The sequence below is a fragment of the Trachypithecus francoisi genome, unplaced genomic scaffold (assembly GCF_009764315.1).
Source record: "Trachypithecus francoisi isolate TF-2019V2 unplaced genomic scaffold, Tfra_2.0 Lachesis_group11, whole genome shotgun sequence".
Lineage (NCBI taxonomy): Eukaryota > Metazoa > Chordata > Mammalia > Primates > Cercopithecidae > Trachypithecus > Trachypithecus francoisi.
In genome coordinates this window covers 12,875,246-12,899,576 of record NW_022681456.1, presented here as the reverse complement: position 1 = coordinate 12,899,576, position 24,331 = coordinate 12,875,246, and the positions used below count along the sequence as shown (strand labels likewise).

Below are 24,331 nucleotides of genomic sequence, written 5' to 3'. Positions count from 1 at the left end.
CTCAGCCTCCCAAGTAGCTGGGACTACAGGCGCCAGCCACCTCGCCCGGCTAGCTTTTTTTGTATTTTTTAGTAGAGACGGGGTTTCACCGTGTTAGCCAGGATGGTCTCGAATTCCTGACCTTGTGATCCGCCCGTCTCGGCCTCCCAAAGTGCTGGGATTACAGGCTTGAGCCACCGCGCCCGGCCTCCTGAAAGTCTTCTAAGGACCTGGAGTGGGGCGTTGCAGTCCACAGATATGAAGAGTGGGAAACATTGCTTCTGGGCAGATGTAGCATGTGGCATGTGGCCATGTTCCTAGCTGCTAGCAAACTGATGACAATTCCGCAATTAGGGTCTGCTGTATTAAAAGCAGGTTAGTGATGGAGTGCACAGATGAGAAGATAGCATTTAGGCCGGGCATGGTGGTTCACGGCTATAATCCCACCACTTTGGGAAGCCAAGATGGGCAGATCACTTGAGGTCAGGAGTTCGAGACTAGCCTGGCCAATATAGTGAAACCCCATCTCTACTAAAAATACAAAATTTAGCTGGATGTGGTGGCGCATGCCTGTGGTCCCAGTGCACTAGGGAGGCTGAGGCAGGAGAATTGCTTGAACCCAGGGCGCAGAGGTTGCAGTGAGCCAAGATCAGGCCACTGCACTCCAGCCTGGGCGACAGAGACTCAAAAAATAGCATTTAGCAGTTGTGGTTGGGTCGTCCCCTTATATTCAGCAGTAGTGACCTCCCCAGAGAGTTGTGCCCTGTTGTGAACTCCACACAGAAAGGGGCCATGGAGAATGCAGTGGGGTGGAAGGAGTGAAGTCGCAGCATGGAGAGAGAAGGAAAGAGTACTGCCCACAATTCCTGACCCCTGTGCTGCTATCTCCTCTCTACCACTGGCACCATTCCCCTTTTCTAAGCTTCAGTTTTATCCTGACGTAGTTGGACTCATTGATCTCTGTGGCTTTGCTAGCTCTAAAAATAGAGGCTTATGTGAAAATCTCTGAGATCATTTAAAAATCAAGAGAGAGAGGCTGGGAAAAGTCTAAAGGACATATAATATATATAATATTTGGCTTGCAGAATAGAGCTATTTGGAAAGCTATTGAAGAGGAATGTCTCCCAAGTAATTAGCTCTTTTCAGTCTTCAGAAAAGGACTGAGAGAGAACAAACAGGTGAACGTGCAGGATGAAGGACTGATGTTAGACGTGGCAAAACTGTGGACATTTCTGCCCATGAGAGTTAGAACTGAAGCTGTGGGACTTCCTCCCTTAGAGATCTTCAAAATAAGTTACTATCTCATCTGTTAATGTCTCTCTGGAACAAATGACGTATGTGGAAACCGGAAAGACCCCTGGACTGGGAGTCATCAGACCAGTTCTGCTTCACGAGAGTTTTAGGAAAGTCACTTTTCACCTGTGGCTCAACTACCTGATGTGGAAGCGAGGGGCCAGCCTAGGGCCTTGCCTCTAATGGTGGGGTTGGGGTAGAAACTCTTGGTATTACTATCCAGATGCTACTCCTGTTTCCACCTCCGGCTCCTTTCCAAGCTACTCTTTTTCCCCTTAATTTTTTTTTAGTGAAAAAATATATATGGTAAAGCACACAAATCTTAAGGGGACAGCCCAATTAATTTTTACAAATACATACCTGTGTAACCACCATGGAGATCAAGATACAGACCACGATCAGCACCCTAAAAAGAATACTTGCCACTTCCTCAAAAGCAAACCTCTACTCCAACTTTTTTCTACCTCAGTGAAGTTTGGGAACATTTTATAAATAGACTCATGTATACTTTTTATGTCTGGCTTTTGTTTAACATTGTGTCTATGAAATTTAACCATGTTGTGGCATATGGTAGTAGTATATTCTTTCATTGCTGTGTAGTATTCCAACTTGTGAACATACCACAATTTACTTTTTCTATTTTTATTGGCATTTGGATTGTTTCCCATTTGTGGTTATTTGAACATCCTGTGTGTGTCTGTTGTGCACATTTCGTTTTTGTTGGATCTACAGCTGAAAGTGGAATTGCTGGATCATAGAATATAGATTATATTTAATTTTATTAGAAACTGCCAATTTTCCAAAGTATTCGTACATTTTCTACTCCCACCAGCATTGCCCCACATCTTCATCAACACTTGATATTATTTGTATTATTTATGTTAACCATCTTGGTGAGACTCTAATGGTTTCTCACTTTGTGTGCCTGTGTGTGTTTGATTTTTTATTGCAAAGGATTTCAAACATTCCACAGTGGCACAGTGTAATGAAGCCCAGCTCTGAAAACCACCAGTCCCTGCCCAGTGCTGCCCCATCTTCATAACATCTATTTCCTTTTCTCTCACATTATTTTGAAGTAAATCTCAGATTTTAATAAGTTCTTCTGGAAATAAAAAGTACTAACCTCTAAAAGAACTTTAAAAAATGTAACTCCAGTACTATTATACCAAAAAAATCGCATATTTTCTTAACACCATAAAATGCCCAGTGAGTGTTCAGATTTTCACTTGTCTTATAAATGTCATAATTTTTTCACATTTTTGTTTGAATCAAGATACAAATTAAAATGGGCCTACACAGTGCGATTGGTTGGTATAACTCTTTTTTTTTTTGAGACGGAGTTTCATTCTTGTCGCCCAGGCTGGAGTGCAATGGGGTGATCTCGGCTCACTGTAACCTCTGCCTCCTGGGTTCAAGTGATTCTCCTGCCTCAGCCTCCTGAGTAGCTGGGATTACAGGCGCCCGCCACCATGCCCAGCTAATTTTTGTATTTTAATAGAGACAGATTTCACCATGTTGGCCAGGCTGGTCTTGAACTCCTGATCTCAGATGATCTGCCCGCTTTGGCCTTCCAAACTGCTGGTGTTACAGGCGTGAGCCACCACGCCCGGCCTGGTTGGTATAACTCAAGTCTTTTTTTATTTCTGTGTTCCTCCTCTATCTTTTTTTCCCCTTGCAATGTTTTTCTTAACGAAATGGAGTTGTTTGTCCTATAGAATTTTCTTTTCTCTTTTTTCTTTTTTTTTGGAGATAGAGTCTCACACTGTCACCCAGGCTGGAGTGCAGTGGCGTGATCTCGGCTCATTGCAACCTCCGCCTCCTGGGTTCAAGCGATTCTCCTGCCTCATTCCCCAAGTAGCTGGGATTTCAGGCGCCCGCCACCACACCCAGTTAATTTTTGTATTTTTAGTAGAGGCAGGATTTCCTCATGTTGGCCAGGCTGGTCTCATACTCCTGACCATAGGTGATCTGCCCGCCTTGGCCTCCCAAAGTGCTAGGATTACAGGCGTGAGCCACTGTGCCCGGTCAGAATTTTCTAGATCTGTATTTTGCTGAGTGTGTCTCATGATGTAGTTTAACATGTTCCTCTCTCCTTTTTAATTTTCTGTAAATTGGTGGTTGGACCCAGAAGCATGATCAGGTTGAGGGGTCAGTTTGCCTTGGTTTTTGTGTTTCATAAACCTCAAACCATTTGCTCTTTCTTTGAAAGCTGCACCAAAGCCACCTGGAGCTTCAGGAGGTGCGTCTCTCCTGCCGACAGCTGCAGGTGAAGGTGGAAGAACTCACTGAGGAGAGGAGTCTGCAGAGCTCTGCCGCCACCAGCACATCCCTCCTGTCAGAGATCGAGCAGAGCATGGAGGCTGAGGAGCTGGAGCAAGAGCGAGAGCAGGTGCTGACCTGCCTGTCACCCCACAGGCGAGGCTACCTGGGGTTGCTCAGGGCCGGTCCTCCTCCTTACCACTCAGCTGCCATCCTGGCAAGGCTATGCCCCTGTGCCTTGGCCTGCTGGCTAGAGTATCGTGAAGCAGACCCTGATGGAGCATGTCCCTGGCCCTCCATTTTCCACCCACCTTATCCATTAAGGCATTGAGCAGAAATGCTAGAGGACAGAGTATCATAGGCACAGCCAATTCCCACTCATTGTCACCCCAGTTCCTCTTAGGAAATGCTTGTGCCATCAGCTCCATACCTGTTATATTGACAGAGTTCCAGAGCAGTCATGATCCATCTTCTCCATCTAATTGGTTTCTTTTCGCACTTTTCATAATACCCAGAACCATTCATTCCCCTGATTGGTTTCTGACTCCGTAACTGATTACATAAAGAAGTGCTTTATATTGCAAATGGAAGAAGCTAGAGAACAGGGAGAATAAGAATTTGGAGTCTGTATAGATGTACTTGGTTCAGAATAAGTATTATTTCTTGGGACCAATGAGTTTAAAAAAAAAAAAACAGAACAAAAAACCCTTTCTCCTAGAACTGGTGTCTTGGGTATCAGTATTTTGGGTTCAGATGCTAGAAAAAGATGGCCGGGTAGCAGTCTTCTCTAGAGTCTGTAATGAATAGTAATTCTCTGTGGAACAGCTGAGACTGCAGCTCTGGGAAGCCTACTGCCAGGTTCGCTACCTGTGCTCACACCTTCGAGGCAATGACAGTGCTGACTCAGCCGTCTCCACGGACTCCTCCATGGACGAGTCTTCAGAAACCTCATCCGCCAAGGATGTGCCAGCCGGCAGCTTGCGCACTGCCCTCAATGAGCTCAAGAGACTGATACAGAGCATTGTGGATGGCATGGAGCCCACGGTAAGAGGCCAGTCTGAGATGGTCCTTACCCCACAGGAGCTGGCTAGTGTGGGGTTAGAACCCAGTGCATAGGGTGAGGTCAGCCCTGGAACTGGAACCCTATAAAATATCTGCAAGAATTTTTCTGAGCCCTTATTGATTTTTTTGGATTTTGTTTTTGAGACAGTCTCGCTCTGATACCCCGGCTGGAGTGCAGTGGCACAATCTCGGCTCACTGCAACCTCTGCCTCCCAGGTTCAAGTGATTCTCGTGCCTCAGCTTCCTGAGTAACTGGGATTACAGGCATGCACCATCAACCACACCCAGCTGATTTTTGTAGTTTTAGTAGAGACAGGGTTTTACCATGTTGGCCAGGCTAGTTTTGACTCTTGACCTAAAGTGATACACCCATCTCAGCCTCCTAAGGTGCTCGGATTGCAGGCATGAGTCACCGCGCCTGGCCATGAACCCTTATTTGAGAACACCAACTACAGCCGTGATGAGGCAGAGGGTCCAAATGCCAGGACTTCAAAGTCAGCTTCCTGCACACACACCAGGTACACATGGAGCCTTTTTCTCCAGGTAGTGATGTACAGACAATGGCGGCTTCCAGTTTAAGGGCTTTCTTTGGAAACTTTGCATATAGAAGTTTATATCTAAGTTAGAACTGTAAGTTGCTATTCTGTAGCCCTTTGGTCCTAGTGGTAGGGTTAGCTGTGAATTGGCAAAAGTAAAAGATCTGAAGCTTCCGCCAAAAGAATGTAAGTGAGCACAGGAAGTTGGGAAGATCAGCTCTAAGGGCCTTTTAAAATCCCAAATGTGGCCACCTGTGGAGGAGAGGACTGTTCCCATGGGTGTCCTGGGCAGTCTGGCATTTCTTCCAGCTTCATGGCACATTTCTCCCTGACTCCCCTCCACTCACACTCCCAGCTTTTGGGCTATTCTCCTCACGTTTCATCCTCCTACAGAAAAGTTGGTGTCTTTCTACCTGTATTGGGTAAAGTAATATGAAGGGCAGCTGTTCTGTCTGACCATGCTGTATTGATTTGTGGGCGGTATTGTAATATGAGGCCAGGTCGTTGTGGGAGAAGAGAGCTGTCAGAATGTGGTGTGCTATTCCCGCCACACTGCTTCCTTTCCCTCAAGCCTGAAACAAAAGGGAGCATCTGCTTGCAGGTTGGAATTGAGCAATCTCTCTTCCTGACCCCTTCTTCCTTGCACCTTTTGTCTCTTCTCTCCTCCTTTTTCTCCCTCCCTCCATCTTCCCTACTATCTTTCACCACCTCATTCCTCCACTCTCCCCCGTTTCTCCTCTCCTTCTCTCCCCCGACTAACCATCTCTCTCCTGCCTCCCCATCTCTTCTGTACCCTTACCATATCTGTGGCTGTCTTTCTTTTGCTGTCAGAGCTCCCGGAGACTTGATGATGACTCCTTAGAAGAACAGATAAGGCAGACCAGTGAGGACTCGAGAGCCCTAAGGGAGCTCATGGAGGGAGAGAGGGGTAAACTGAGGCAAAGCCTAGAAGAGCTGCAGCGACTCCACAGTCAGGTGAGCACCCCCACCTTCAGTCCAGTGCAGGGCATGTGCACCTGCCCCTGGCTCTCTTGGGACCCTTTTGAGTTTCTCTCTCCCATTTCTGTATGAGAAGTGGCTCCCCTTCGTCAAATCATCAGGGAATGGTGACCTGAAGTTGAGGTAAACTGAGTGTCTTCAAGAGAAGAACCCAGTCCTTTAGTTTAGCCCGAAGTAAAATTGGCAAGGATAAGAACAGCTGGTCCTCTGTTTCCTTCAGTGACACTCTGCCTTATACAGAGCCAAAGTTAATCTGACTGGTAGATGCTGACAGCCCTTGGGCTACTTATGGGTGCTTTTCCAGCAGCTGCTGGGCAGGGAAGTTTGCAAACCAAGGAACAATTGATCTTTACCGTCCAGTTCCCTTTTGTAAGTGCCATCACTTCTCTCAGCCTGTTCTTCAGCTTTAGAAGAACTTACTGCTACCCTTGCTGTTCCTTTCTCATTTGATCATGATTTCATCTTTCTAGAGAACGCTGAAGAAAGACATTTATATTCTGATCTGAGAAACTTTAAAGGACTTATAGGCAGCTCCACTCAAAACGGAGCTTCTAAAATCTATCCTAGGAGATAAATGAAGACTCTTCCTGTTGACTGTGGTCATGTGTAGAGGTTCTGTACTGCTTGGGAGTAGGGGCTGGGGTCGCACCAAACAAGTAGCATCTAAACCTTGCTCCTGCCCCTCTCCTTCCCTGGCTCAAAGCTGTTCATTCCTTGCTGCTGTATGAGGTTTCTTTGAGATGGAATTTAAGTCTGCCTTTCACTTCAGTCAGTATTTCCTCTTTTTTTTTTTTTTTTTTTTCTTTTTGAGACAGGGTTTCATTCTGTCGCCCAGGCTGGAGTGGCGCAGTCACAGCTCATTGCAGCCTTGACTCTAGGCTCAAGCAATCCTTCCACCTCAGCTGCCCAAGTAGCTGGGACTACAGGTGTATGCCACCATGCCCAACTCATTTTTTTGTAGAGATGAGGGTACACCGTGTTGCCTAGGCTGGTCTCGAACTCCTGGGCTCAAGAGAACCACTCATCTTGGACTCTCAAAGTGCTGGGATTACAGGTGTGAGCCACCACATGCGGCCCCAGTCAGTATTTCCTACATTTGAAATATCTTTATAGAAAGAAACTCCCCTTTTTTGGGGGTCATCCCATTAGTCTTCCTAATATTTTCTTGGAAAATATCGGGAGACCCACCTCCAGCCATCTACTGTCCTCTTCCTTCTGTGAGTGACCAGATAACAGGACACAAAGATGCCATTTCAGTCTGTGGCTTGGCCAGGCACGGTGGCTCACACCTGTCATCCCAGCACTTTGGGAGGCCAAGGCAGGTTGATCACTTGAGATCGGGAGTTCGAGACCAGCCTGGCCGACATGGCGAAACCCTGTCTCTACTAAAAATAGGAAAAGTAGCCCAGTGTGATGGCACACGCCTATAATCCCAGCTACTCGGGAGGCTGAGGCAGGAGAATTGCTTGAACCCAGGAGGCAGAGGTTGCAGTGAGCCGAGATCGTGCTCAAGCCTGGATGAGAGAGTGAGACTCTGTCTCGTAAAGCTGTGGTTTGCTTGCAGCCAAACGCTGGAGACTTGGGTTAGGCAGCCACAGACATTCGCCTGCCTGAAACCTAAGTTCTTCAGCAGGTAATTTGGCCAGAGAGTGCTTCAGACTCAGAGACAGATCTTCTAAACTGGAAAAATAAGATGCAGGAGAACGCTGGATCTGTAAGGTCTTTGGATTAATAAAAGTTTTGTTTATTTTAAAGCCTATTTAAATTTCCATAGGGTGCTTCTGTTTATGAGTTCTTTAATACTAACTGGTTTTGTTGTTTTGTTTCTCAGAAATGTAAAACTAGGACTCCACGGTGGATGCGGGGGGGCATTATTTTATTCAGAAACATAAGCAAATTGTAGGTTGCCAAGATTCTATTGTAGAATATTTAGGAACCCATTTCCACGTGGAAATTTTTTAGAAGTTCAGCTGATAATGTTTTAGGCCAGTTCCTATGGATTCTCTTTCAAATGGTTCACCAAGTGGAAGGTTGTACTCACATCCCACATGGGGTATAGAATTGGGCTTCTCCTGTAGGCCGTCTCCTCCCAAATGCTCAGTCAAAGCAGAAAACCTCTCAGCCGCACTGAACCTAGCAAAGCCACCTCATGGGAAGTAACACTGGCCTCCCAAGGCAGGGCTAGGGTGCAGACTGAGTCCCAGAATGACTGCAGAAATTGCAGCCATCACAGCAGGCATGGCGTTCTGCATGCAAGGTGGGTTCAGCATCCACTGACACCCACTGTGCGCCTAGTGCTGCACTAGATACTGAGAGGCAACAGATGGATGTGCAGGGCCCCTGCTCTCCAGGACCCCACAGTGCCATGAGGACAGTCAGAGCCATCTCTGAGCCCTTTTGGGGGCAGGACCCAGATGTAGTTAGGTGGGACCGAGGTTCTAGCACGCAGCTCCTGGACTGGGCTCAAACCTCATCTGATGGCTGACCCAGTCTCTGAGTCTGTTACCTGAGAGTGTTCTTTTCTCTCTTGAAAACTAGGCCAAAGGTCAAAGGTGTGGGGGCTGGAAGCCTACCCAAACTTTTAAATAAAGGAAAGTGGTTTAATTTGACTGGTAATTATTTTTTAGAAGCAAAATCCATAGCCAGACCTGAAGACTTGCTGGCACCTGTTACTGTTCTTAAGGAACAAAGTCCTTCATATGGTGTTGTGCCCCCTCCTACCCTGCCCGCATCAGTGGCAAGGAACTGCCTCCTTCTCTGTTCCCCATGTGGCCCAGCCCTCACCTCTGGTATGCGTGGAGCAGCTGCTAGGATGCAGGGGGATCTTCTGCGATTAGTCTGTAGAATATGAACACATTATCGGTGAGGCCCTCAGCCAGTTCTCAGGCCTGTCACCCAGGTGGCAGGAGGCTCAGTCAGAAGCATCCCATTTCTGTTGGTTGGATCCTTCAGGCTTGACTCGAGTGCACACTTGTTACTCCAGAACGGGCATGAACATTCAGAGAGTGCCGGGAGCCTGTGGGCTTCACTCGCCAAATCTGGGTGCCTCTCCTCGGAAATCTCAGCATGGCCCTCTCCTCCATCTTCCATCCTCTTAGGCTCTGCCCCATTTCAAGACCTGCATCCTTTCACACCCTGGCTGTGGCCACCACTTCCCAATTTATCTGCCTTCCCCCAGCCCGCCCACCTTCACATGCTTTGGATTGATCTTCCTGAAGCGTGACTTGAAAGTGGGACGCCCCTTACAAGTTCTGGGTGGGTTCCCATTATCAGATGGCAGGAAGCCTTGAGCCCTTGTGGTTGTGCAGTCTGGCTGCATTCCTGTTGCACAGCCTCCGTCCCTCTGGTTTCCCTCTTGCCCCCTTTGCTTTAGCAGAACTGAACATAGGATATAAAGGGAGGTGGCACACGCACCCCATGCTACCCACATCTGGGCCTTCTCCCCAGCTTTCTCTGTGCCCAGAAGGCCTTCCCTCCCACCTACTCATATCTCCATGCTATTCAGCCTTCAAATTCCCAATCTAGCGTCACTTCCTCCTGAAACCCTCTTGATTTCCTTCCTCATGGAGCACCCCTAGCTCTGTCTTGTCACAGTTACCCTGCTCACATCTCATCTTCTCAGCCAAACCCTCGACCCCAGGAGGATGAGCTCAAGGTCTGATCTAGCTGTGTCCTCTCCTAAAGCATCTAGCACAGTGCCTTGCTGAGAATAAGCACTCAGATGTTGTTGAACGAAAGAGCAAATTAAGCCCTCAATATCTGACTTTTGAATGTTTTCTTTGCTATTTAATTGCGGGGACACCCACCTTATTTGGGAAAAGTGGATTTGGGGGTGGATGTAACCTAAGTATTTGTATAAACAAGCCAGATCAATTATCACGACAGCAGTGATTAGGTCCCATCTTGCAGGAGGGAGGAGAGAGTAGAGCTTACAACCATGCACCAGGCACTGCATTGAGCCCTTGATATCATTTATCTCATAATCCTCAACGACAACTTAGTGGTGAGAAATAGTTGTTTTTATTCCTGCTTTTTATGAAAAGTATGTATAGCCCAAAGACGGCAAGTGCCTTCTCACCTCTCCTAAGGCACATGTCTGGTAGGCTGTAACCCGACCAGGTTTTTTGGGCCAAAGTAAAAAGTTCTTCTGGAGTTTTATTTGGAGCATATTAAATGTTGGCTTTTCCTGCCTAGCATGTAGTTTTAACCTGTCCCTTACAGGTAAGAACGTCTGACTGGCCCACAGCTGGCCCAAAGCCATGTGAGGGCTCATTGGGTCTAAGAGGAGGTCTGGCTGTCTCTACTAGGTGCTTTGTGGGTATTGAGTCCTGGCCTACCAGGCTGCAGAGCCTGCTGCTACATAGGGGGAGGCTGGGCTCTGCCCTGGTGCCTTGTCTGCCTCAGGGCTGGATGCATATGTGTGCTGGGTAGCCGCAGGTGCTCCAGCCTGTTCTTCCCCGAGAATTCCGCCCTCCTCACCCAGCTGTCCCTACCAGGAAAGCTGCTGCTTTGGGCTGTTCTCAGTACAGAGCATCTGGCCCTGATGTTTCCTGCCAGACTGTGCAGAGTATAAAACCCATTGCTTAATGGTGGCAACAAATTGTCCTTCTATCCCTCTTCACTGTTGAGTGTCCTCTGAATTCCTCCAGAGTGGCTCCTACCCCAGGGGCTGGCAGCTCTGCCATCTCATTCTGGGGAATGTCTGAAGTGTATTGATTTTCAGACACTTAAAGATCAAGGGAAGCTTGATCTTCAGCCTTACACCTGGGGCCTTTGCTCAGTTTCATTCTAGCTGAAGAGCATTAGACCTGGGACTTAAAGAACAGAGGAGTATACTGAAAGGTGGCATCTGTCCCCTTGTGGGAGGGAGGCAGACCTGTATGGATGGATCCTCCCTTGGAAAAATGTCAAAGTATGTGTCATATTTGACATGAAGGCAGGGTTAGGCATCCTGACTCACGTCTGATCTTACCAACTGAGAAGAAGGGGCTCCCACCCTTTCATTATTCAATTTTCCAATAAATATTTATTGAAAGCTCTACGAGGCAGGGTTTCTAGTTGCAAACAGCAAAAAATGTACTCCGCTTAATGTAAGCCGAAAGAGAATGTATTAGACCTGATAGCTTAGAGAATCAACAGGAAAGTGGGAGAACTCGGCTCCAAAACAAGAAAGGGCCATGAGAAAAGGGACAATAGAAACAAACTGCCACCTTTGTCACTAATTCCCCACTCGCCTGGGGCTTTGGTGTGCTCAGAGCTGCAGTCCCTGGAAGGGGTTGTAACTGGCAAGTTTGGTCACAGGCCTGTGCCCAGGCTGCCTGGGAAAGGAAATGTCTATCACCTGTTGGCTTCTTTAGTTGGAGGTCGAGCCTTGTGTCACACCAGAGTCTCACACAACCAGGAGTGCCCCCAAAATGGGAAGAGATTTTGGATGATGACTAGCCAAAAAATGACAATTGTCTACTGCTTTGGGATTAAGCATCCTACACAGCCAGGCTCTGGGATGCACAGATGAATGTGACATGCTTCCTGCCATCACATAGACCATGGTGTACACAGGGTTACCGTACTGTGGAGCAGGGTAAGCTGTGGTCCCTGACAGAGCCACTGGAGGGGTGTCTCACTGTCAAAGGTTGACTCCCAGCTGGGGCACGAGGACCTGAGAAGGCGGTGGTGCCCTTCGCTGAAGCATGAGCCACAGAAAAGGTAACAGGTTTGAGGCGAAAGATGATAATGTCACTTAGGTGTCTAAGTTCCCTGTGGCTTTCACCTGGAGAGCTGAATGAGGAAGAACAAAAGAGAGTTGGGTTGTGCCAAGGGCTGTCACGGGGGAGCAGGGTCTCCAGCTTTGGAACCATCCAGGGCTCTGTTGATAGCAGCATCCATGTTGAGTGAGAGATGGTGGGAAAGGAAACGGGATTCCCTACCCTAAAAAATGTGTGTCATGATGACTTATGGTCTTCGTTCACTTGTTACCTGGAGTGCCTGGAGATGGAGGAGGTAGTATGCTGTGCTGAGTGCAAAGGGGATCTGGCCTACAGCTGCAGGCCCAGGGCTGAACTCCCACAGCTCCCTTGCTGCGGAGCGGAAACCTAGCATGTGATGTGGTACCCTTTCTTCAAGAGAGACAGGCCCTTCCTTGGAGCAGGATGGCAGTGGAATGCTACCAGCTGCACCCCCACACATGTACCCTGGGTCTGCCTGGGGTCTCTTTGTTCCTTTTTCCCTCTTGGAGGGAAAACCACCCAGGATAGCAGCAGTGATACCATGTTCATTCTCCTGTTAGGTGACACTGCTGAGTGTGGAGATGACTGCCCTAAAAGAGGAGAGAGACCGACTCAGAGTCACATCTGAGGACAAGGAGCCAAAGGAGCAGCTTCAGAAGGCCATCAAGGACCGTGACGAGGCCATTGCAAAGTGAGTAGGGATGGCTTCACTTTATTCTTAAGATAAAGTTGAGTATATAGAATTGAGCAAAGGCTCAATTTTTTAAATTATACAAAAGAATACAAAAGTAAAAGTTAGAGTTTCCCCACTACCCACCCCCACCCCCATTCCCATTCTCCTCCCCAGACACATGCTAGTATTGAAAGTTAGGTGTGCATTTTTTGCAGTTCTTTTTCTTATGCATATGTAGGTATATAGGCAATGTAGTTGTTAGGTGTTTTTAGACATCAATAGGATGATACTCAACATGTCTTGCCTTCTTTTGCACTTACATCTTAAAGAACTTTCCTTTTTTTTTTTTTTTTTTTTTTTTTTTTTTTTTTGAGAAGGAGTTTCGCCCTTCTTGTCCAGGCTGGAGTGCAATGGCACCATCTTGGCTCACTGCAACCTCTGCCTCTGGGTTCAAGCAGTTCTCCTGTCAGCCTCCTAAGTAGCTGGGATTACAGGTGCCTGCCACCATGCCCAGCTAATTTTTGTATTTTTAGTAGAGACAGGGTTTCACCATATTGGCCAGGCTGGTCTCAAACTCCTGACCTCAGGTGATCACCCACCTTGGCCCCCCAAAGTGCTGGGATTACAGGCGTGAGCCACCACGCCTGGCCTCCAGTTTTATCGTATGTATATGTCTACCTCACCTTTGTTTTTTTTTAGTTTTTTTGTTTTTTGTTTCTATTTTTTTATTATGGACATTTTTAAGCAAACACAAAAATAGAAGATGCAAGACGACTTCATCTCTCAGCCTCAGTACTAATCAGCATATGGTCAGTGTTATTTCATCTATATTTTCACCCACTTCCTCCACCTCCCTGTTGGATTATGGTTTTTTTTTTTTTTTTTTTTTTTTTTTTTTTTTTGAGACGGAGTCTCGCTCTGTCGCCCGGGCTGGAGTACAGTGGCCGGATCTCAGCTCAGTGCAAGCTCCGCCTCATGGGTTTACGCCATTCTCCTGCCTCAGCCTCCCGAGTAGCTGGGACTACAGGCGCCCACCACTTCGCCTGGCTAGTTTTTTGTATTTTTTAGTAGAGACGGGGTTTCACCGTGTTAGCCAGGATGGTCTCGATCTCCTGACCTCGTGATCTGCCCATCTCGGCCTCCCAAAGTGCTGGGATTACAGGCTTGAGCCACCGCGCCCGGCCGGATTATGTTAAATCACAAGACATAGTGTCATCTCCTCCATAAACACTTCAGTATACATCTCTACCACAAAGACTTAAAAAAAAAAAAAAAAAACCACAATACAGTGATCACACTTGAAAAAAATAATTCTTAATAACATCAGTATCCAGTTGATGTTGGAATTTCCCCAGTTGGCCCATAAATATCTTTTTATAACTGATTTAGAGTCAGAGTCCAAAGCCTACATATTCCATTTAACTGATGTGTCCCAGAAGTCTGTAACATCTCCTCTTTTTTCTTTTTCATATTATATTTATTTGTTGAAGAAACTGGATCATTTGCCGGGCGCGGTGGCTCAAGCCTGTAATCCCAGCACTTTGGGAGGCCGAGACGGGCGGATCACGAGGTCAGGAGATCGAACCATCCTGGCTAACACGGTGAAACCCCGTCTCTACTAAAAACTACAAAAAACTAGCTGGGCGAGGTGGCGGCGCCTGTAGTCCCAGCTACCCGGGAGGCTGAGGCAGGAGAATGGCGTGAACCCGGGAGGTGGAGCTTGCAGTGAGCTGAGATCCGGCCACAGCGCTCCAGCCTGGGTGACAGAGCGAGACTCCGTCTCAAAAAAAAAAAAAAGAAAAAAAAAAGAAACTGGATCATTTGTCTCATAGATTTGCTGCATTCTGGGTTTGATTGCATACCATAGCGTCATTTAGCATTTTCCTCTGTCCCTCATATTTCCAATAAACTAGTTCTTTTTTTTTTTTTTTTTTTTTTGAGACAGGGTCTCACTCTGTCACCCAGGCTGGAGTGCAGTGGCATGATCTTGGCTCACTGCAGCCTCCCCATCCTGGTCTCAAGCGATCCTCCTACCTCAGCCTCCCGAGTAGCTGGGACCTCAGGTACACACTACTACGCTTGGCTAATTTTTTGTATTTTTGTTAGAGACAGGGTTTTGCCATGTTGCCGGGGGCTGGTCTTGAACTCCTGGGCTCAAGCAATCCTTCTACCTCAGGCTCCCAAAGTCCTGGGATTACAGGCATGAGCCACTGTGCCCAGCCAACTAGGTCTTTTTAAAAATGTTTCGTGTTTTTTTGTTTGTTTGTTTGAGCCAGGGTCTCTGTCACCCAGGCTGGAGTGCAGTGACACCATCATAACTCACTGCAGCTTCCACCTCCCGGGCTCAGGTGATCTTCCCTCCTCAGCCTCCCAAGTAGCTGTGTCACCATGCCGGGCTAATTTTTGTATTTTTTTGTAGATACGGGTTTTTACCATGTTACCCAGGCTGGTCTTGAACTCCCAGGTTCAAGTGATCCACCCATCCAAAATGCTGAGATTATAGGTGTGAGCTACTGCGTCCAGCTGCGTTTCTTTTATTTTACTTTATTTTTTTGAGAGAAAGTCTCACTCTGTCACCCATGCTCACAGCTCACTGCAACTTCCGCCTCTTGGGTTCAAGCTATTCTCGTGCCTCAGCCTCCCGAGTAGCTGGGATTACAGGCACACACCACCATGCCTGGCTAATTTTTGTATTTTTAGTAGAGATGGGGTTTCACCATGTTGGCCAGGCTACTCTCGAACTCCTGGCCTCAAGTGATCTGCCCACCTTGGCCTCTCAAAGTGTTAGGATTACAGACATGAGCCACCATGCCCGGCCTGGCCACATTTTCTTCATAAATGCATTCTCTTACATTCAGAATCTTTGGAAACAAACATATTTACATATCTCCCATCCCCCTGTGAATTACTTTTTATGTATTTATTTTTTTGAGACAGGGTCTTACTCTGCCACCCAGGCTGGAGTATAGTGGCCCAGTCACAGCTCACTGCATCCTTGACCTCCTGGGCTGGAGCAATGCTCTCATCTCTTAGCCTCCCGAGTAGCTGGGACTACAGGTACACACCACCACACCTGGCTAGTTTTTGTTTTTGTTTTTTGTAGAGACGAAGTTTTACCCTGTTGCTCAGGCTAGTCTTGAACTCATGGGCTCCAGGGATCTGCCCAAAGTGCTGAGATTATAAGCATGAGTCAGTGTGCCAAGCCCCACCCTGTTCAAGGAGTGTGAGGAGATAGTTACCAAAAATGCATCTACTTTGGGGTCATTTACAACATATTAATAGTAATATTTCTTTATTTTGTTTATTTTTTTTTGAGATGGAGTCTTGCTCTGTCGCCTAGGCTGGAGAGCAGTGGCACGACCTCGGCTCACTGCAACCTCCACCTCCCAGATTCGAGCGATTCTCCTGCCTCAGTCTCCCAAGTAGCTGGGATTACATGCGCCCGCCGCCATGCTTGGCTGATTTTTGTAATAGTAGAGACAGGGTTTCACTATGTTGGTCAGGCTGGTCTCAAACTCCTGACCTCAAGTGATCCACCTGCCTCAGCCTCCCAAAGTGCTGAGATTACAGGCGTGAGCCACTGTGCCCAGCCAATAGTAATATTTATACATCACTTTATAGTTTACAAAGAACTTTTATTTTTATTTATTTATTTATTTATTTTTTTGAGACGGAGTCTCACTCAGTCACCCAGGCTGGAGTGCAATGGCATAATCTCGGCTCACTGCAAACTGCCTCCCAGGTTCAAGCGATTCTCCTGCCTCAGCCTCCCGAGTAGCTGGGACTACAGGCATGTGCCACCATGCCCGGCTAATTTTTTGTATTTTTAGTAGAGATGGGGTTTCACCATGTTAGCCAGGATGGTCTCGATCTCCTGACCTTGTGAACCACCCGCCCTGGCCTCCCAAAGTGCTGGGATTACAGGCATGAGCCACAGCACCCGGCCAACACTTTTATTCTTTTTTTTTTTTTTTTGAGACAGAGTCTTGCTCTGTCACCCAGGCTGGAGTGCAGTGGCGCAATCTCGGCTCACTGCAAGCTCCACCTCCCGGGTTCCCGCCATTCTCCTGCCTCAGCCTCCGAGTAGCTGGGACTACAGGCGCCCGCCACCACGCCCGGCTAGTTTTTCGTATTTTTAGTAGAGACGGGGTTTCACCGTGTTAGCCAGGAGGGTCTCGATCTCCTGACCTCGTGATCCACCCGCCTCGGCCTCCCAAAGTGCTGGGATTACAGGCTTGAGCCACCGCGCCCGGCCTCAACACTTTTATTCTTTAATCCTCCCAGCCACAGGAAGAAGTAAAATTTTTTAATCCCAATTTTACAGATGAGGAAACTAAGAAATACTTTGCCAGGGCCACAGCCAGCAGTGACTCATGAGCCTCCACCTCAGGTCTTCTGATTCCCATCTTCCTGACACCTTTCCCTCTGCTCCTTGTTGGGAAGCTAAAATCAGCTCCTTGGAAACAATTTGTAAATAAGATACTATATGCCTTTGTAAAAAAAATAGTATGACACTCATTTTCACTTCTGACTTTAAAATTCCTCATACTCAGGCCGGTTGCAGTGGCTCACACCTGAAATCCCAGCACTATGGGAGGCCGAGGCAGGCAGATCACCAAAGGTCAGGAGTTTGAGGCCAGCCTGGCCAACATAATGAAACCCCGTCTCTACTAAAACTACAACAATTAGCCGAGCATGGTGGCGGTCGCCTGTAATCCCAGCTACTTGGGAGGCTGAGGCAGGAGAATCACTTGAACCCGGAGGCGGAGGTTGTAGTGAGCCAAGATCGCGCCATTGCACTCCAGCCTGGGCAACAGAATGGGGACTCTGTCTCAAAAAAAAAAAATTACTCATACTCTAACCTTCTCATTTCCACACACACTTTCCCCTCCCTTCTGTTCTGTTTCATCATTTTCATTATCTCCATTTCTGTTTTACTTTTGGGTCCCCTTTTCTTTCTGGTCAGAACCTCATGTCGTGGTGTCTGTCAGTTTGTAGTTCATTTTAGAAATTGTTCTTGGTGAAGGCCACATAAGGATATATCTTTGCTGCTTGGATTTCCACTATATTTAGTTAATGGATACTTAAGTAAACAGTGTGATAAGGCTGGGGTGTGGCAGCTCAGGCCTGCAATCCCAGCACTTTGGGAGGCTGAGGCAGGTGGATCGCTTGAGGTCAGGCGTCCGAGACCAACCTGGCCAACATGGTGAAACCCCATCTCTACCAAAAAAAAAAAAAAAAAGATAAAAAAGCCAGGTTGGAGGATCACAAATTCAGGAGACGGAGGTTGCAGTGAGCCAAGATTGCCACTGCCCTCCAGCTTGGGTGACAGAGTGAGGCCCTGCCTCAAAAAAAAAAGTAACTGTGATAGAGGAGGCAGCATACCTTTATGAATAACAGTGAAATTGTGTGATGGAATAAAATGGTAAAATGAAGATGCTAATCGTGGAAGTCCATTAGAAATCAAAAGCAGAGGCCGGGCGCGGTGGCTCAAGCCTGTAATCCCAGCACTTTGGGAGGCCGAGGCGGGCGGATCACAAGGTCAGGAGATCGAGACCATCCTGGCTAACACGGTGAAACCCCGTCTCTACTAAAAAATACAAAAAAACTAGCCGGGCGAGGTGGCGGGCGCCTGTAGTCCCAGCTACTCGGGAGGCTGAGGCAGGAGAATGGCGTGAACCCAGGAGGCGGAGCTTGCAGTGAGCTGAGATCTGGCCAGTGCACTCCAGCTTGGGTGACAGAGCGAGACTCCGTCTCAAAAAAAAAAAAAAAAAGAAATCAAAAGCAGAAGGAGGCCAGGCAAGGTGCCTGTAATCCTAGCACTTTGGGAGGCCAAGATGGGAGGATTGCTTGAGCCTGGGGCTTCAAGACCAGCCTGGGCAACAAAGCGAGACCCTGTCTCTACCAAAAATACAAATAAAAAAATTAGCTGAGTGTGGTGGTGTACTCTTGGAGTCCCACATACTCAAGAGGCTGAGGTGGGAGGATCACTTGAGCCCAGAAGGTTGAGGCTGCAGTGAGCTGTGATCATGCCACTGCACTCCAGCCTGGATGACACAGCAAGATCCTGCCTCAAAACAAAACAACAAAAGGCAGAATGAAGATAGAAGTACACATAGGTTGGTTACCTTCTCTCAGACAAGAAGCTGAACATTAAGATCATATTTTGTCATCAGCATGGAAGGTGGGATGGAAGGTGGGGGATACAAACAGAAAGTGTCAGGGTGCAGGAGAGAAGCAGCAAGTTGTCCAGTCTTCCTCCCTTTAAAAAAAAAAGTAAAACCTAGCTCTGCCACCTGGGTGAGCAAATCTACATGAAACCTTGAAATGTATGCCCTTGCCTGCTTTCAAAGGAGGCCCAGTTACTATCCAGGAGTCTGATTAGACTTGCAAATCCTCCCCTCTGGAAAGATTCCACCAGTAGGGAGAACTCGAGAGCAAGGGTCCTGTCCTTCCTGGACTCCTATAGAACAGGGCTGGCTGGGCAGTTAGGTTACTCAGGGAGGGCAGTTCTTTTCCTGTACCTTAGAAATGAATTTGTGTTACACAAGAATTGAGACAACAAGCCTAAGGAATCATTTAAAGAGGAAACCACACCCCCCATTTGTATAGGACCTTAGTTTTACCAGATACTTCTTCCATATACATTATCTTTGATTCTCCATCCTGGCCACACATTACAATCATCTGGGAAGCTCTGAGACACCAGGAACCTCACCAGAACAATACAGTTGAAATCACTGGGTGGGGTCAGTTGGGGCCCACTTCTTTCCCCGTTGATTTTAATGTTTAGTGAGGGGTGAGAATCCCTAAGAAAAATAACTTCCTTCTCGTCACTGGGCTGCAGAAACCTTAAGGTGCACCTTCTCCTGTACAATAAATGAGTTTCAGGAAAATTAAGTAGCAATTTTTTTATCTCCTTGCAGGTGAAAGGCCTTCACTAAAACCAAAACAAATCTTGCGCTAGCAATCTGCTTTACAAAAACAACTCAGTTACTGGTGGTTTCATTTGTAAAAAGGAATTATTCGAGCCCTTGGAAATATTCCTATTTTTAAAATGTGATTAATGTGTTGATCCTGGTCTGGGGTTTCCCATGAATGACGAGCACTTATTCCTTGGTGAGCAAATGTCCCAAGGGTGCAGCGTGTGGCCAGGATTGGAGGTCGTCCAGACAGACCCTGCCTCAGGGCCTTTTTGGGAAGGAAGGGAACCCCACCATGCCCGGCGCTGCGCCGCCGCTGTAGCCCTGGGCCCCTCTGCCCCTCGGCGGCAGCGTTAGTCAGCACATTCCTGGGGCTCCCGCTGCTCTGGGCGCCACCTGCCGGGGGACGCCGAAAGCTCAGGAGGCAGCGGCTGCCGTGCGGCACCAGGGATTCTGACGTTGCTGGACGGGTGTCCATGGCAACCGATGCCGCGTGAGGATTTCCGCTGCTTGCTGCCAGCCAATAGCAGTGGGTGTGACGGAGGCAGCCTTTGGCATCTGAGTCCTTAGCATCCATTGGACGGGGCTCGGGTCCTATCGCTGTCGCAGTGGGCGGGGCTGACGCCGTGGCTGAGCTGTCTGGAGCGGTTTCTCTAGGGAAGGCGGGCAGGCGGGCGGGGCGCCCTTTGCGGTGTCGGCACAGGTGACTAATTGCTTGGTAGACCTGAAGCCAAAGAAGAAGTGCTGGTCGCAGCAGTGGCCTGAGCACTTTGCGAGTGGGATCCACCTGTTCCTTTTTCCGGCCGCACTTCGGTTAGTGCAGTCGGTGTTGTGAAGCTCGAACTAGGCGGCCCCTGCAGGCGGATCCTCTAGCTGCCCTTGAGCCCTGCACATTAGTCGCTGGCCCTGTACAAGGAGCACGCTTTTGTTAGCTTTGCTGTTTCGAGTCCTTGAGGGAGCGATTAATGAAGGCAAGGGCTAAATAATACACGTTTCTGCAGTTGGACAACCAGGGCTGCCTCTGCAGAGGTCCTTCTGCCTTTGTTCCCGTTCCCCTGCCCTCGAAAAAAATTAATTTTCTTTTGCATTGAACAGCTGTGATTTAGGAATGTTGGGAAAGGTGAACAAAGTAATACGTGAAACACAAATGTGATCATAAAAAATGCAAAATTATGTCAGAGGAGTTACCCATCAGTAATCACCCAGCGATAACCAGCTAGACATTTTTGTGCATATCCATTAAACGCACCGGCAGTTTTTTGTTTTGTTTTGTTTTGAGACAGAGTTTCGCTCTTGTTGCCCAAGCTGGCAACAAGATAGTGCAATGGCACTATCTCAGCTCACTGCAACCTCCGCCTCCCGGATTCAAGTGATTCTCCTGCCTCAGCCTCCGGAGTAGCTGGGATTACAGGCATGAGTCACCACGCCCGGCTAATTTTTGCATTTTTAGTAGAGGCAGGGTTTCTCCATGTTAGTCAGACTGGTCTCAAACTCCCGACCTCAAGTGATCCGCCCACCTTGGCCTCCCAAAGTGCTGGGATTAGAGATGTGAGCCACTGCACCCAGTGGATACAGACAGTTTTTGTTTTACAAAACTAGTGTAATACTAGATCCCGTTTTCTGGTGCTTTTCCACTCAGCAATATGTTATGAACTGTCAATATTCTACCTCATGGTTTTTTTGTGGGCTTTTGTTGTTTTTATTTTTTTTGAGACAGAGTCTTGCTCTGTTGCCCAGGCTGGCGTGCAGTGGCGTGATCTTGGCTCACTGCAACCTCCGCCTCCCAGGTTCAAGCGATTCTCCTGCCTCAGCCTCCTGAGTAGCTGGGATTACAGGCACCTGCCACCACACCCAGCTAATTTTTGTATTTTTAGCAGAGATGGGGTTTTGTCATGTTGGCCAGGCTGATCTCGAACTCTTGATCTCAGGTAATCCTTCCACCTCGGCCTCCCAAAGTGCTGGGATTACAGGCGTGAGCCACCACGCCCGGCCACACATTATGGTTTTTACTGGTGACTGTATTCCATTATATCATTTATGACCGCTTGGCTACTCTGATTAGCTAAGCTGTGGTGATCACCACTGTGTGGCTACCTTCGCACACCTCTGTATCTTCAGGACAGTTCCCCTAAGGGAGGTTGCTAACTACAAGGAATCCCTTCTATACCAGCAGGACAAGGTTCCTGTCTTCCAGTGGGGAATGGGCCATTTTGGGGAAGGATGAGTAGCTCCTTTATGCTGTGTGAGGCCTTTGATCCCTCTGGGTTCCAGTCCTCATTTTAGTATTGTGCTTTTTCAACTTCTATTTGTGTGTGTGTACTTGTGTGTGTGCTTTTGTGTGTGTGTATGTGACGGAGCTTTGCTCTTTTTGCCCAGGCTGGAGTGCAATGGCGTGATCTCGGCTCACTGCAACCGCCTCCTCCCGGGTTCAAGCAATTCTCCTGCCTCAGCCTGAGTACCTGGGAGTGCAGACATGTGCCACCATGCCCGGCTAATTTTGTATTTTTAGTAGAGACAGGGTTTCTCCATGTTGGTCAGGCTGGTCTCGAACCCTTGACCTCAGGTGATCCACCCACCTCGGCCTCCCAAAGTGCTGGGATTACAGGCATGAGCCACCACGCCCACCCTCAACTTCTGTTTCTTTATCTGTGAGGTGGGGATGACAAATACTCCTTTCACCTACAGGTTGGTTATGAAAACTGAGAGAATATATGTGAAAACATGTTGCAAACTAGCCCTCTACAGGCAACATCATAGTTATTGTTGCAGCTGCTCTTTGTTGTGAGTTCAGGATCAGAGCCTGTTTCCTCATCCTGTGGACTCCAGGTGCCCCAAGTAAAGACCCAGATGCCTCTGGCACAAGGTGTGCATGTTCACCCTGGCTTGTCTCTTCTCAGGAAGAACGCTGTGGAGCTGGAACTCGCCAAGTGCAGGATGGATATGATGTCTCTGAACAGCCAGTTGCTGGATGCTATTCAACAGAAACTGAACCTCTCGCAGCAGCTGGAAGCTTGGCAGGTAAACCGGAGACTGAGATCCAGGGCGAGAGGAGACTCCGAGAGGCATCTCTGAGCCAGGCAGAGTAAGGAGTTTGTCACTGCAGGGTCCCATGTGACTGGGTGAGCAGCGCATCCCAGTCTTCACCTGGCAAGATCCAGAGCTCATGTCCCTGAGTCCTTGGGGAAGAACACTTAAGGATGCTCTTGAGCGACAGTGCCCAGGCTGCTGCTGTCTGGAGATGTAGTGATCTCCAGACTTGGAGTGGGGTTCCCCTTTCAGCTGGTTGTCTGGGCTTTAAGCTGGAAAGAAACAGCTGGTTAACATGGAAGCCCAGGAAGCTCAATATAATTGCATGAAAATTCACAGCTGGATGCGGCTCAGCAACCCTCCTGCAGCCAGCAGCTGCCGCCCTTCCCCTTCTCAAAGGCCAGCCTCCTTTTTCCAAAGAGCACTGTGCTGGTGCAGGCCCTGGGGAAGAGGGATCAGTGGCCCCTCTCTAGGCCCACTGTTTGCACGGTCCAGCATGGCTCCTCACTGGGCCGGGCTGTGGCTGGCTGGGTTTTGTTGGTGAGGTTTAGGTAGCACAGTTTTAGGATATGGGTATAAACATTAATATTTCTCCCCAAGAATTCTCATCCAGACAGATGAAAAGCCGTCTGTGGCTTGACAAGGTAAGCCCCCCGTGGAGGGCAGGTTCTTGGTGACCATTCCTCCCAGGGCCCCACGGGGCTGGCAGCCAGAGCACTGGCCCCACCGCAGGGTGCCCGTCCCTGGCTCCTCAGCTCCTGCACAGCAGCCAGCTGGCCGCGCCCTGGCTGACCGCCATTCTCTCTCTTCTCTCCCGGCTACAGTTTGCTTCCTCAGGGCTTTTTACTATCTGGCTCCTTTGGTTTCTGATCTAGTGGCCTTTCTCAGTTCCCGTATCAACAGCTTTAGTTGTACACCCCTCCTGCCTTTGAGGTGAGCCTGAGCCCTGCACCCCATCCACCCTCTCGCCCTGCCATCGCTGTGCCGCCCCACCGCCTCCCCTCATGGCCTACTGTGTTCTGTGTGCTGGAGCCTGGCGTCATCTCTGTGCAGTGTGACATGCCCTCGAGTCCCAGCTCCCTCCTCCATCACAGGCGCGTCCAGTGAGCTCCTCGGCAGCGTGGGGCCCAGTGTTGACGGCTGGTGCCATCTTCTCATAGATGGCTGTTCCGTCCACTGAGGGACCAGCAGGCATGGAATGATGAGCAGCATGTGTCTGGGAAACTCTAAAGGGCGACCTGGATAGACCTGATTGCTTAAAGTGAAAAAATGCAGTTTTCAGTGTGCCAAACAAAACACTGGCAGCTTTGAAAGGTTGGTTTTTGAAAGGCCCTTTAGCATTCCCACGTTGGATTTAACGTAGATTTTACCAAGCGCGTCGTGACTGCAGGGCACCGTGCCAAGGACCATACGCTGGAACCTGATAAGTAGGGACCGTGTGTTGGCAAAAACCTGGCATGGTGTCAGCTCTGAGGGGCAAGCAGAAAAGGGGTTGGAAGAGAACAGAAGAAGACAAGGGCAAGGAGAAGACCAGGAACAAGCTGAGTCTGAAGGACAGGGTTGAGAGGATGGGGAGGCTGGAGAGCAGGCCCTGAGCCGGAGAGCCTGAGGGGTCCACACTCACTGCAACGCCATGATGACTCAGGAAGGCCCCTTCATTTCAGGCCCCTTCGTTTCAGGCTGAAACTTGCAGAGATACTAGAATGACACCCACGGGTGGGAGGGAGGCGGAGTGGACAAGCTGCTCAGGTGGAGGGGCCTGGCCAGCCCAGCTTCATGCCCTCGTCTCATGAGTGGCTGCTTGGAACCAAAGAGGTCATCTGCCCCGGCCACAGGGAGCCTGCCCTGAAAGCA

General features: G+C 48.6%; 1 protein-coding gene across 6 annotated transcripts in view; it reads left to right on the top strand.

Annotated features, from left to right (window-relative positions):
- BICDL1 (BICD family like cargo adaptor 1) overlaps positions 1–24,331 on the top strand; it is a 114,016-nt gene that overhangs the window by 86,838 nt on the left and 2,847 nt on the right. For 2 of the 6 annotated variants that reach the window (XM_033220406.1, XM_033220405.1), the window contains 5 exons: positions 3,482–3,661; positions 4,357–4,575; positions 5,961–6,104; positions 12,415–12,545; positions 22,348–22,468. In XM_033220406.1, the coding sequence (XP_033076297.1) occupies positions 3,482–3,661; positions 4,357–4,575; positions 5,961–6,104; positions 12,415–12,545; positions 22,348–22,468 (795 nt within the window). Of the gene's footprint in view, positions 1–3,481; positions 3,662–4,356; positions 4,576–5,960; positions 6,105–12,414; positions 12,546–22,347; positions 22,469–23,301; positions 23,411–24,331 lie in introns of all 6 variants that reach the window. The other 4 variants (XM_033220407.1, XM_033220408.1, XR_004439546.1 and 1 more) reach the window with 3 other exon arrangements.